Genomic DNA, 14,030 nt, shown 5'->3' with positions numbered 1-14,030 from the left:
GTTCTGTTTTTGTTCGTGTGTGTTGCTATTCCACTTGAGCTACTGCCAAACCCCGCAGTCCGCCATCAACCGTCGCCTGCCAGCATTTCTTCTAGTTTTTGCTGGCGCTGCCGTATCTTGGCACCACCAGCCACTGTGGGAGGTGGTTGTGAGTTTGTGTGGGTGTGTGATTCTGCTTCTAATGTGTCTTGTGTGTGTTTTGTGTGGTTTGAACACCAAGAAAGTCACCGCCACCACCGTGAGGTGGTGGCTGCCACCAAGTGCCACAATCAGCCACCACTAGGGTGGCTGTGTGTGAGTGTTTGTATTATTGTGTGTGTGAGTTATTTGGGTTTTTGCGTTGTAAAATGTAACAAGAATGAAGAATAATGAAAAGTAACTCAAACCACCACTATAGGGTGGTGGCTGCCGCCACCAGCTGCCTTGTTGGGTGGCGGTGTGCCTCGTTTTCCTTGTGACTCGTTGGAATGCTTGGACTGAATGGGCCTACTGAAACCCTAAAGGACCCAATAATTCCGTGATTGACCAAAAATCCCAAACATGTGACTAATCGGCTAGTGAAACCCTAATGGGCCTACCGAACCCTAATGGATCTAAGGACTTGACTTTTTGAGCCTATTGGGTTATGATTGGGTTGGAAACCCTAATTAGGGTTAGAAAACCCTAGTTTTAGATATATAGGCCTTGAACTTATCGGGACCCACATTTGGGCCACTGGAATGGAATTGTAAACTACACCCAATCACACCATATGACTTATCTAGTAGAGTGATGGACTTAATGGATTAAGTCCTTAATGGGTTAAGTAAGAAATATTTAACCCTAATTGTCATTTTATGTGAACACCATAATTTCACATGGGCCTTAAGGTTGGCATTTCTATTGGGCTTTGGTGATTGGGCCAACAATGGGCCATTCAAGAACAATAATATGAACTAGAATAATTGGATGGGCTTTAGGGTAAGGCCTGTGTGAGGGTTTGGGCCCATTTTGGAAATTTAGGCCATTGATGGGCCATAATTTGGGCCTTGATAATTATGAGATATTGGGCTATATGAATGCCAAATGTTTAGATTGGACTAAATGGTTGGGCCTTAAGGGAAGAAAAAGTAAAGGTTGGGCCTAATTTGGAAAATTGGGCCTTTGGATTGGGCTTGAATCAAGCCAAGATGGGGTAATGTAGCCTGTTACTCCAAGAACTTATGGTTATGTGTTGGGACCCAATTATTAATTAAGTGATGTTTTGATATTGACAGTTCGGGAATCTATCATCTAGCAGCTGTGGTTGTGTATGCGGGACTTCAGCAGTGTGATGTGAGTTACCTTCCAGTAGAAGTGGGTCTAAGGTCACTATGCCGACCCACTATTCGGAGTTGTTTGTTAGATAACTGTCTTTGTGATAATTATCTGGTATGCCATTATCTGTTATAATTGTGTGCTAGCATGCTCTGTAATATATGTTAGTAGTAGTAAGGGTAAAATAGTCCTCGGATACTGGTTGAAGGATACCAAAGGGGTCGTCAGAACCCATGCATGCCTAGCAGTACGTTATGTTATGTTATTATGTGGTAGTGGTAGGGGTTAAGTAGTCCCCGATTACCGGTTGAAAGATACCGAAGGGGAGGTTAGCTCTTGGTTACCAGTTGAAAGATACCAAAGGGGAGGTCAGCTCTCGGTTACCGGTTGAAAGATACCAAAGGGGTAGGTCGGGCACCCAGATATTCCTGACAATATATTAATTTATGCTATGCTATGTTATTATGTGGTAGTGATAGGGGAAATAGTCCCCAGATACTAGTTGAAAGATACCGAAGGGGTAGGACAGCACCCAGATATGCTTGGCAGTATGTGTGTTGTATGGTATGTGGTATGATGAGTGAACTTACTAAGCTTTGTGCTTACGATTTTGCAGTTTTGGTTTCAGGTACTTCGTTTTCAAAGGAAAGAAGTCGTCGATCGCAGCGCATCAAACTATGTTTTCCGCACATGAGATCTTTGGGATTACACTTTGATATGGTTTTATGATAATATGATTTGATTATTGACATTTTGGTTTTGACATAAGATATTATTATGACTGTTTTTATATTGTTGGTTTATATAATAACTTAATTAAAATGAAAATTTGGTCTTGAATTTTTGGATGTTATAGGGCGTGCTGAACATAAACATCGGCATATTAGTGAAACTGGATTAGTAATGATGTTTAACTCCCATGTACCTGCTACACTCTCTGAACACATTCCTTTAGTTTTGCCACCTACATCATAAATCGGCTACCAACAAAATTGCTTGCAAACAAGTTGCCTTATGAATTACTCTTTGCTACACAACCTAACTATGGAAATTTTCGCATCTTTGGTTGTTGTGTGTATCCATACTTGAGAAACTATGCCTCTTACAAGCTTGCTCCACGAAGTGCTTAATGTGTTTTTCTTGGATATCATACACAATGCAAGGGCTACCAATGCTCTGACTTGTCTACCCATAAAATCTACATCACTCGTCAGGCGTAGTTTGATGAAACTTTATTTCCCTGCTATAGTAATCCATCTTCTACACCATTTGCAAAGTTGTTACTCTCCACATATTATGATGATTATCCTATGCCACATACTCAAACAACTCATATTTCCCTTGCCATTTCGACACCCTCTTCACCTAGTCCATGTCAAGTGTGTTCTACATCAGCTGCTGAAACCCCATCATTAACGTCTTCCTCACCAGCATTGACCCCTCCTACTACACCGCCAGCCTCCCCATCGTATACTCCACCAACGATCCCCCATTCACACCTTCACCATCTCCTGAATTGACACCACCTTCCTCTTTAGTTGCTTCAGGGCATCCTATGGTTACGATAGCAAAAGCAGGATTTTTTAAACCTTGTCTTATTATTGATTTGTATATGGTTTCTTCATTACCTCTATATCATGCCTTGTTTGCTACTAAAGAACCCAAAGGTTTTAAATCTGCAATAAAAGATCCTAAGTGGTTCGCAACTATGTGTGACGAGATGCACGCTCTCAAATAAAATGCCATTTAGGACTTTGTTCCTCGTCCCGCTCAATCAAATGTTTAATCTAAATGGGTATTTCGCACCAAATTTATTGTTGATGGACCAATCAACAAGTTCAAAGCTCGTCTTGTAGCTCAAGGTTTCAATAAAGTTCCAGGCCTTGATTACTCAGATACCTTTAGTCCAGTTGTTAAAGCATCAACTGTCTGCATCATCTTATCACTTGCAGTGCTCAATAAATGGCCTTTGCACTAACTTGATGTTAAAAATGCATTTCTCCATGGATATCTTTCTGATACCATTTTCATAGAACAACCAACTTGATTTGTTGATTCTCGTTTTCCTAATCATGTGTCTAGACTGAAGAAGGCTCTCAACGGTTTAAAGCAAGCATCCCAAGCATGGTTTCAACAATTAAGCTCTTTCTCTTAAGCCTTGGATTTCTTTGAAGTAGAGCGGATCCATATCTTTTTGTTTTTAAACAAGACTCTACTGTTCTATACTTGTTAGTTTATATGGATGATATCATCCTCACTGGAAATGAGGCTTCCACTATCCACACTTCCATTACTCGACTAAACAAAGAGTACCAAATTACTGATCTTGGTCGATTGAACTATTTTCTTAGATTAGAAGTTTCTTACAATGGCACTGGTCTTTTTCTCAGTCAGTCCATATATGCTCATGATATTCTTGCACGTGCTCATATGTTGGATGCTAAACCAGTCCTTACACCTCTTTCCACTTTGATTATTTCACAAGTCAAGGTACTGCTTTTTCAGATCCAACCATATATCGATCACTTATGGGAGCTATTCAATATCTCATTATTACTCGTCTTGATCTGTCTTATGTTGTAAATCAAGTAAGCCAATTTTTGCATGCCCCAATGCAAGATCATTTTAATGCTGTCAAACGTATCTTACGTTATGTTAAATGCACAATGACCAATGGTCTTTCCTTCTCTCAAGCCACTACACCTACACTCTTGGGTTACTCTGATGCAGATTGGGCATGATGTATTGAAACTCGTCGCTCTATGTACCGTTATTCTATTTTTTTTGGTGGTAACTTAGTCTCTTGGAGTGCAAAGAAACAACCAACTGGTCTTGCTCCAGTTGTGAATCCGAATGCCAGGCTCTTGCTAAACACATTGATATTGACTATAATTTTGTACGAGAATTGGTGATTTATGGTAAGCTACACACTCGTTGTGTATCTACTCATCTTCAGCTTCCGGATATCTTCACTAAAAGTCTTACGTGTCCGCTCTTTCAAGATTTTCGTTCCAAGCTTCGTGTTGGTCCTTTCCCGTCTTCGCTTACTGGGTGGGGGTGTGTGTGTGTGTGTGGGGGGGGGGGGGGGGATAGAATATTTAAACTAGGAAATTAAATCTTAGTTCTTGTGCAGCAACTTAGAATATATGCTGTAAATAGATTATTTTTGTTGTACAATTATTCTATATATATATATATATATATATATATATATATATATATATATATATATATATATATATATATATATATATATATATATATATTCAGCAATACAGATACAGTGACTTCATAACATAATCATTATAACTCTTACTTACATTAATATTAAAACTCTTAGAGAAGAAAAAAAACAAATTTAAGGCCAGATGCAAACCTCCTACTAATGACAAAACGTATGATAATTCCTTTTTATTCAAGCTACTTTAAGGAATTACCTGTAAAACTTATGCGGTTTAACATATTATTTTTACAAGTTATATCATATTGAATGTACTTTTACATCTCACAAAAGGAACATTGAATAAATAAATGCAATGAAAACCAAGAAGTACAGCATATTTCAATCAACTGCCACAACCCGAGAAGAACATGCAAGAACAACATATAATGGAGTTATTGTCCGGAAAACATAGCTTCAACATGCTCTTCCCTTCTCTCAAGCATTTTATCAAGCACCTTGTCTGCACACATACCAATATTTAAACTAGGAAATTAAATCTTAATTTATCTTGTGAAGCAAGTTAGAATATATGTTGTAAATAGATTAGTTTTGTTGTACAATTATTCTATATATTTAGCAATATAGTAGATACGGTGACTTCATAACACCATCATTATAACTCTTACTTACATTAATATTAAGACTCTTAGAGAAGAAAAAAACAAATTTAAGCCCAGATGCAAACCTCCTACTAGTGACAAAACTTATGATAATTCCTCTTTCTTCAAGCTTCTTCGAGGAATTACCTATAAAACTTATGCGGTTTCACATATTATTTTTAAAAATTGTATCACACTGAATAAATAAACGCAATGAAAACCAAGAAGTAGAACATACTAAAGGATTACCACTGGAATTTGGAATAACTTACTAACAGATTACCGACATAATCTCGAAATGACTACAAATTTTTTTTAATAGATTAGCGACAGATTTTGACATTATAAAAAAATTTACACATTAATGAAGAAATTAAAAACTAAAAATAATTACATATTCAACACATAAATTTTTTAAATATACGAATCAAATCTATATTTTAAAAGCAACAAATATAAAACTAAATCCATAAATTTCAATCATTTGACATATATTAAATCTATAAATTTCAATCCATATTTGTGAAATACCATAAATTTCAATCCATATTGTCAACAAACAAAGCAAAAATAACATGTTGCAGTTTTGTCCCTACAAGCAAAACAAGTTGAACATAAACACACACAAACAATTAGAATATGAAAAAAGGAAATTGATAACAATGATAAAAGTGACTTCTTACAGTTATAGAAATAATGGCAATCCAAAAATAATTTAGTAAAAAAACTCTGGGATTTGACCTTGTCGAAGACCAGTTTGTCCAGAAGAGGGGCGGATTTTTCTTGTTGGATTCTCTTTTCAAGATTCCTCAATTTACTGTTTATTGTTTTTAGGTTAGTCATATCACAGGGAGAAAGAGAATAAATGAAAAATAAAGAAATGATAAACATAGTAATTGTATGAAAAGTCGAATGATGCCTTTCTTACAGCACCTCTAGTTGATATCTTGGCCATTATACCTAATAATTTCAAAAATATGATTATTTAAAATAATGAATGATCTTGAAATTCTCAAAACTAGTTTTTTTACCAGTGTAAATGCGTTCATAAACACGTGGAACACCACAAAGAGAAGTATGTATCTTCTTCTGTGGGCTGTGGCCTACAATATAGGAGCAAAACATGAACAAAAAATATTAAAGACTCTAGTTATATACAAACGCAGAATTCAGAATTCTGTAAACATGGAACAATTTAATTTTCAACTTTACCGGTTTGTCTGTTTCTACGAGTAGTTGATGTAGAGTTATTTAGTATGACTCCTTTTGGTTCTCCGGTTGTCCCACTTCTATACATTATTGTACAAATGTCATTTTTATGTTTTGAAGGGAGTTCATCATCCAAGTTTCCCTGAAAATGATGAACTAGATGTGATCATTAGTTGAGTGATTGCTGCAAAGTTCTGATTTAAGAAGCAATACACTACTTACCATTTAAGTAAATTCTTCCCATGAGAAGCAATCAACACCTTGTTCCATGGCTTCCTTCTTGTTGCTAATCATGCAATGTTTGTGGAAAGATTATCTAAGGGACTAGGAAGCTCATAGGAAACCTGAGGGAAAGATTGACTCTTGTCTTTCATACATTTATGAAGTGGAAAAAATGGTCCACCAGCCTGTAAGAGAAATTAGATGTTAATAACCTAATGTTTTATGTGTTCTTGAATGATTTGAAGAGGGAAAAGGTGAAAAGGAAAATGATTGGGAGATGAATGTGGTTAGTTACTAGAATCACATGCCACAAGAACATCAACACAAGAAACTACAATAGGGCATGCATTTTCTGATTCGGCTTTGATGATGTCAATATGTTCAAATCATTTAAGTAATATATGGGGACACAAAATTTAGACAGAATTAAAAACAATAAATCGGCTACAATATCATACCCATAACTTTCAATAACAATGTTAAGAAGATGAAATCATATGGAGACACAAAATTTAGACAGAATTAAAAACAATAAATGGGCTACAATATCATACCCATAACTTTCAATAACAATGTTAAGAAGATGAAATCACTGTTCGTCTGTGGTGGGTAAGGACATGACTTTGTTGATTATACCAAGCACAACATGTGGTAATCTCCCGAAAAGCATAATTGATCAATCTAAGGTTTGATTTCTGTAGGTAAACAAAACTTCCAAATCAAAAAGAAAATTCAATGGAGAAATCAAAAAACTAAATCAAATTGGAAGTTACTTGCTAATGGATCAAATATAACCATAAAACTCAGTCAATGTGATAGAAAATATAAGTTAGGGTTTTTTTTTATTACCAAAACTTGGAGAGAAAAAAAAGCTGAAATCAGATCCAATGGTTAGATCCACCAGCTACAGCAGCAATTTCGATGGTGGTAGCAGCAGCAACATAGTGAGGCGATGTTGGTCATCGTTCACAGAGAGATAAATGGGAGCATTTTCACTTGGTTAAGGGGCAGTGGGTTGCAGGTTGGACCGACAGTGGAAGGGTTGCAGGTCTTTGCTGCCGACGATGATGGCGGAGGTGACATCGTTGGCGGAGGCAATAGCCAGTTGGTTGCACATCAGATAGTATATTTACAAAACTACCCTAAATATTTAAAAAATAAAAAAAGAAAATCGAATTTCACCTGACAGAATTTCAAATTTGTTGATTTTCGTCGGTAAACAGTTGTTATACTCTAACGGATTACCGATCAATTTCACTTTGTTGCAAAAACGTCGCTAATATGCTAATAATCAATCTGTTGGAAATCCGTCACTTTTCCCGACGGATTTTTTCCGTCGCTATTTTTTCTAGTTGTGTGTATGTAAAATAATTGTAGTGTCAAATGAAGTAATAATGAACTCATCATTATGCAATCTATTGTTTCCCTTCGTTTAGTTACACTTGTTAATTTCTTATTCTCAGTTAACACCTGACAATCTTACAAAAGGTGAAATAACTTTATTAATTCATATAACACTAAAAGTACAAAGCGAAAAAAGAAAAATCGACAACAATCATACAAGTAATCACACACACAAATTCAAATCTCAACACTCAATGTCGAACAATGTCCAACTATTTTTGAAAAAAATACAAACCATAGTACATAGCTTATAGTAATTCTCCACTTCAGGCATGGGAAAGGAACTCAGCAACTAATTTATTTAGATCTTCTGATGCCTTATTATACTCTTTAACAGCAAGAAGCTTCCTTCCATTAAGAATTTTGCGAGCCTCCTCTAAGGCTTTTTCGACTTTTTCCATGTCTTCCTTCTTGATCCTTGTCTTTCCAGTCTTCTTTTTGTCGTTGATTTTGCGTTTCACATCATCAATGAAATCTTCCAAGTTCTTACGTGCCATAGTCATCTTCCTGTACTCGTCATCGTCACGTTCATGCCTCTGTGCATCAAGTATCATCTTTTTGATGTCTTCCCTTGAAAGCCTCTGCTTGTCATGGCTAATTATAACCTTGGTTTTTAAGCCAGTGGTTACTTCCTCGCCTGAGCAATTTAAAATGCCATTAACATCTATGTTGAAAACCACTTTTACCGCTGACTTGCCTTTTGGTGCGCGTGGGACTGGGACTTGAAAATTTCCCAACCAATTATTATCTATAGACCTAAATCTCTCACCTTGATAGACATCGAAATTTATAATTTGTTGGTTATCCTCTGATGTTACATAACCTCTTTCCTTGGTCGTCGGTTTTGGGGTATTTCCTTTAACTATAACACTCAATGAGCCATCACTCACGTTTACACCAAGTGACAATGGGATGACATCAATGACATGAATTTTGTTCACTTGTAGACTTGTATTGCCACTTAACTTTGCAGCAAGAACAGATGCCCCGTATGCAACAGCCTCATCTGCATCGATCTTCTTGCAAAGCTCTTTCCCGTTGAAGAACTCTTTCAACAATTGTTGTACCTTTGGTATCCTAGTTGACCCACCGACAAGCACAACCTCATCTACATCTTTCTTATTCAAATTCGCATCATGTAAACAACTCTCTACCATTTTTATGCATTTAGTAAAGAAGTCTTGATTTAGATGTTCAAACTTTGCACGTGTAATTTTCATAGAAAAATCAACACCCTCATGTAAAGCATCAATTTCGAGAATGGTTTCGGTGGCTGAAGAGAGAACCCGTTTTGATTTTTCACAAGCCGCCTTCAACCGCCCTAGTGCTTTTATATTCCCACTGATGTCTTTTTTGTGTTTTTCATTGAATTGCTTCACAAAGTGGTTCACCATTAAGTTATCAAAGTCTTGACCACCTAAGTTAGTGTCACCCGCAACCGCTTTCACTTTAAAAATACCTTTTTTATCAATTGTGACAAGAGAGACATCAAACGTTCCACCACCCAAATCAAATACGAGCACATTTGTGTCACGAGTTATATTTGTACTCATGTCTAGCCCATAAGCAATTGCAGCTGAGGTAGGTTCATTGATTATTTGTAGAACATTAAGTCCTGCAACAAAAGCAGCATCCTTTGTGGCTTGACGTTGGGAATCATCAAAATAAGCAGGCACTGTGATAACCACGTCTAATACGGTATCACCAAGGTATGCCTCTGCAATTTCTTTCAATTTCATAAGAACCATGGATGAAATCTCCTCTGGGAAAAACTCCCTCTTTTCATCTTTGTATTCGAGTGCAATCTTTGGGATGTTGTTAGCCCCTTTAATAACTTGAAAAGGCCATAACTTCATGTCTTGTTGAAGTTTGGGATCATTGAATCTTCTTCCAATCATTCTTTTCGCATTTGAAAATCAACAAAGTAAGTAATCGCCAACGAAAAATAATAACTCTTTTATAAAATTGAAGTGCTTTAAAGGACTAAAGGTATATAATACAAACCGTAAATCGTGGACAAAGGATCTGAACCCAGCTTGTTCTTAGCAGCTTCACCTATTACACGTCCTTCATCCGTGAAAGATACACAAGATGGCATAGTCCTATTCCCTTGATCATTGGGTATGATCTCAACCTGGTCATTTAGCCAAACACCAACACAACAATAAGTTGTACCTAGATCAATACCAATCGCAGGCGCAAAACCATATCCAGCCATTATGCTTTAAAGTCAAACCTGCAATATTCATGAAACAAGTGACCACTACTCATTTTGATTTTGCGATATTCATATTCATGCAACTTCCAAACAATTTGTATTTACCAAAAATAAATACTTTCTATCCCAAAAAAAAATTACATCAAAAAAATTTCAGTTGTTGGGTCTGTTGCAAACTTCATCTTAAGTTTCGTTTTGAGTTACTTAAGTTTCTGAAAAAAACATTTCACTTGTCATATCCATAAGAGTATCTCCAATAGAGACTATTTTGTAGTTTTTTACTACTTCATTGATCACTCATAACTATTTAATATCATTGGAATTTATAGGTGTTTGTGTGTGTGTGTTTATTTTGCTGAATATATGCTCCCAGCAGAAAAAGAAAAACTGCTGACTTTTTTTTTCCAGCGATTGAGCTTATTAACCAGTGTATCCGGTAGTTGACCCATTACCCAGTCTATATACCGGGTTAACTTAATAATTAGGTTTAAAACACTGATTTCATGTGTATGTGATGTGGGCATGCATGTGAGAGATAAGAGAAAGACATAATCTAGCATAAAACCTTATTACTACTATTTTTGAGTTGAATACTAACCGTTTATTTTGTTGTTGATCGTGGTTGATCTTGTGTTCGTGTGTATCTCTTATTTTCCTGCATTTACATTAATTAGAAACACGACCAAGAACGCATTAAAGTCGAATCCTTTTGGATTCGAATTAGGACGTATGGACCAACTAATATCTGTCTTTTTATAAAGCAAATAGACTTAAAATGTATATATTAAAGATTACAACATGAGACAAGACTAATAAAATTTACACATAACAAATGATATATAATACTACTTTGTATAAATCTTACCTTTTCCGAAGGAATGTATGAATCCTCTCCTGCGCATCCCTTCATTTATATAGGGCATCCCTTCATTTTTATATTCCCACCAATTTCACAATTATATTTCTTTTCCTTTTTTATTATTTAGAAATTTTAAAGACTTGAAAGTCGTCTGATTACCTCACTTATTATACCTACCACTAACCACTATAGTGGTGACACATCATCGCCACTTACTACTACTAAAAGGTTGGGATACTCACCATTATATCCCTCTTATTTTTTTTTATAATTAAAATAAATATATATTTTTTAATTAATTAAATTATAGAGGTGGAGAAAGGTGGAGAGATAAAGAGAAATAGAGATAAACAAACTCATTGGTTGTGGTGGTTCTTGCTTCTCACAACAATTGAAAGTTGTCTACCACTAGCCACCACTAACACTTGGGATGATGATTATTTTGTGGCTAGTTGCCACATAAACCACGAGAGGTCTTGTGATGATGATAGCAGATGGTCTAAAATCTGAGAGTATTCAAACACTTAGTGGGAAATACCTACTTGATTATACATGTTTACAGGTATATATCTAATCATAAATGATAAACATATATGTATGTTCATAAATTAAGTAATTATATATAATTATGACAATTGGTGACAGAAGACGTGGTGGAGGTGGTAATTGTGAGGTCATCTGGTTTCAAAGGTTGTGGAGGTGGTTGTCCATGGCGGTCTTGGCAGCCGTAGGCGGGAAATATTTTAAAAATTAAAAAAAAATTCAAATATTACACCAAAATTTTAGAATTTTAAAATTTTAAGCTTTCAAATTTTAAAATATTATACCAAAATTTTATATTTTCAAATTTTGAAAATTTAAAATTTCCAAATACTTAATTTTTAGGAAATATTAATTTTTAAATAATTTTATTAATAATTTGGGGTCTCCGATTAATCCCTGCCGAGTCTGATTAATCACTTAGCGTCAGTTGACCGTCGATTTACGGCCGAACGATTTTTACAACCTTGCTTACTATAGGCGATTAGATATTTTTACAAATATTTTCTTACATCTAAACAATTATCATTAATAGTCATATTGGCATAAACAAAATTAGTAATAATTAAAAATGAAAACTTGGTATTCTTTAACTCCATCACCAACCCATATAGAAAGTTTGAGAACCATCGATCGATTAATGCATTTATATTTATAGTTAGCAACCACTTTATAATTGAAGTCCATATAGGCGAAATTGGTAGGCTAGAATATAGAGTATATGCTTGTGTTCTACGTCTCATGGCTGACAACACTTATGTGAAATCACCTCCAAAAACCATTATCTTTCCTCCTAATAGGAGTCACACCCCAGTGATATCTTACATTGTTCGGTCAACCGCCTCCACACATGTCTTTTAGCCATCGATATTTCGTCCCATGTGATTACTTTTGCAGTATGAAATAGTTCAATAGTACCACTTTGTCTTGTAATCTTGCATATCGAGTAGTCATGCTTGTTGTTGCTTTTTAATATAACTTCGAATTATACCATTTTCTTGCCTTCGGCTTCATCATGTTTTTACTTTAAAAAAATTAATAGAAACCAAACTCAATAAGATAGATTGTAATTTGTTTTCAAAACATCTTAGTAGAAATATTTGATGATGTCTTCAATGTAATCAAGAATCACGGACTCCTCCACTTAAAAAAAAAACATCGGCTCTAATACTTTACACAACTATTGTTAAAGAATAGGACTCTTATGGTGTGGATAATATGCCTCTAAACATCCATTTTTGTGGTAAGTTTCTCTTCATAATTACAATTTCTTGATGAAATATTTCCACCCCTTTTATGAAAATAAATTTATGGATTTCTTTTTGCATTTCCTTACTTAAATCCAAAGTTTAAGTTTCACCATATAAAAATACCATTTTTTTAGAGATTTAAAATTTTAGTTGTTTAAAAGTCTTCGGTTTTTATTATCAAAATTCAAGAACGTTTTAAACCATGTTTCAAGAATAGTAAAAATAGAAGAAATGTTGATTTTGTGAAGATGTCAAGTTACTCCGGCAAGCTTCTAATGAGATTTAAATAAGGAAAACAACAATGGTTAGGTGAAGGCCTTATCTTATAAGGTTCTTGCATACACTTTTACTTTGTTTCCCCCAAGATAATTGACTTAGTGATGAAAATGATGGTTAAGTTTATTATATACACAAAGCTTATAATAACTCTTCCAACAAATTGAATTTCCCTAAGAAACGAACTACAGGCTTTTTAAGAAATGTAATAACTCTTCCACCGAAGTGATTTTCAAGATTCTTTAAGATATAAGACTTAAATTGATAGGGTTTAAGAATGGTTACTTGGTGTTTAATAATGAAGGATGAGGAAATGAGGATTCAAGTGAAAAAGGAAATAGTTTATTTTTTGATTAATTGTTAGAAATTTAGTTTATTTGAAGGGGTCTAGGATGCATTGTTGTTACTGGGTTATTAATTATAAGATGTTGGGAGATTGAAAGTGTTTTTGACTTATAATTTTAGTATTATATGGTTTTTCTAGAATAAATGAGTCAATAAAAATAGAAAAAATATGATCAGGTGTAATAAAAAAAAGCATAGGGCACAAAAGCAATTATGGTGAAAATTAAAAAGGAAGATGCAGATTGAAGAATTAGATAGTCTTAAAAGCTCTGGAGAAAAATTTAGATTAAAGGTCAAAATGGTATTTTTGGGGATATGTCAGTTATTATAGGTTTGTTCTCATTAGGTGTAAGAACTGTGACTATGCTTGACATATGAATAGAAAGGTTTGGTCTGATCTTTTAAAGGATTGTGCAATAAAATTATAAGAGGATATTTCGGTTATTTTATGGATTTTGATGGATCATAAATATGGCGTAACAAAAATGTTAATCCTAATTGTGTCAAGTATGATGCCTGCAATTGAAGTAAAAATTATAAAAGGGTATTTTGGTCTTTTTCAAAATGTTATAGGAATACAAATTTCTCA

The 14,030-nt window shown here is 34.8% G+C and overlaps 1 protein-coding gene across 3 annotated transcripts; it reads right to left on the bottom strand.

The window, feature by feature from the left end:
• Window positions 1–8,038: 8,038 nt before the first annotated feature.
• Window positions 8,039–11,048, bottom strand: LOC111893550 (uncharacterized). Of its 3 annotated transcripts, none has more exons than XM_042902423.2 (3): window positions 10,770–11,048; window positions 9,958–10,189; window positions 8,039–9,862 (listed from the first exon to the last, which is right to left on the bottom strand). In XM_042902423.2, the coding sequence occupies exons 2-3, from the start codon at window positions 10,169–10,171 to the stop codon at window positions 8,220–8,222; spliced, it is 1,857 nt and encodes a 618-aa protein (XP_042758357.1). In that variant the 5' UTR covers window positions 10,172–10,189; window positions 10,770–11,048; the 3' UTR covers window positions 8,039–8,219. The 3 variants fall into 3 exon arrangements, with proteins under 3 accessions (XP_042758357.1, XP_023745399.1, XP_052619856.1); XM_023889631.3 differs by having other exon boundaries at window positions 8,039–9,852; window positions 10,770–11,047; XM_052763896.1 differs by having other exon boundaries at window positions 8,039–10,087; window positions 10,770–11,047.
• Between the last annotated feature and the right edge of the window lie 2,982 nt (window positions 11,049–14,030).

This window comes from Lactuca sativa, chromosome 1, assembly GCF_002870075.4.
Source record: "Lactuca sativa cultivar Salinas chromosome 1, Lsat_Salinas_v11, whole genome shotgun sequence".
NCBI lineage: Eukaryota > Viridiplantae > Streptophyta > Magnoliopsida > Asterales > Asteraceae > Lactuca > Lactuca sativa.
The sequence above is the reverse complement of the archived record's forward strand: the minus strand, read 5'-3'. Positions and strand labels throughout refer to the sequence as shown.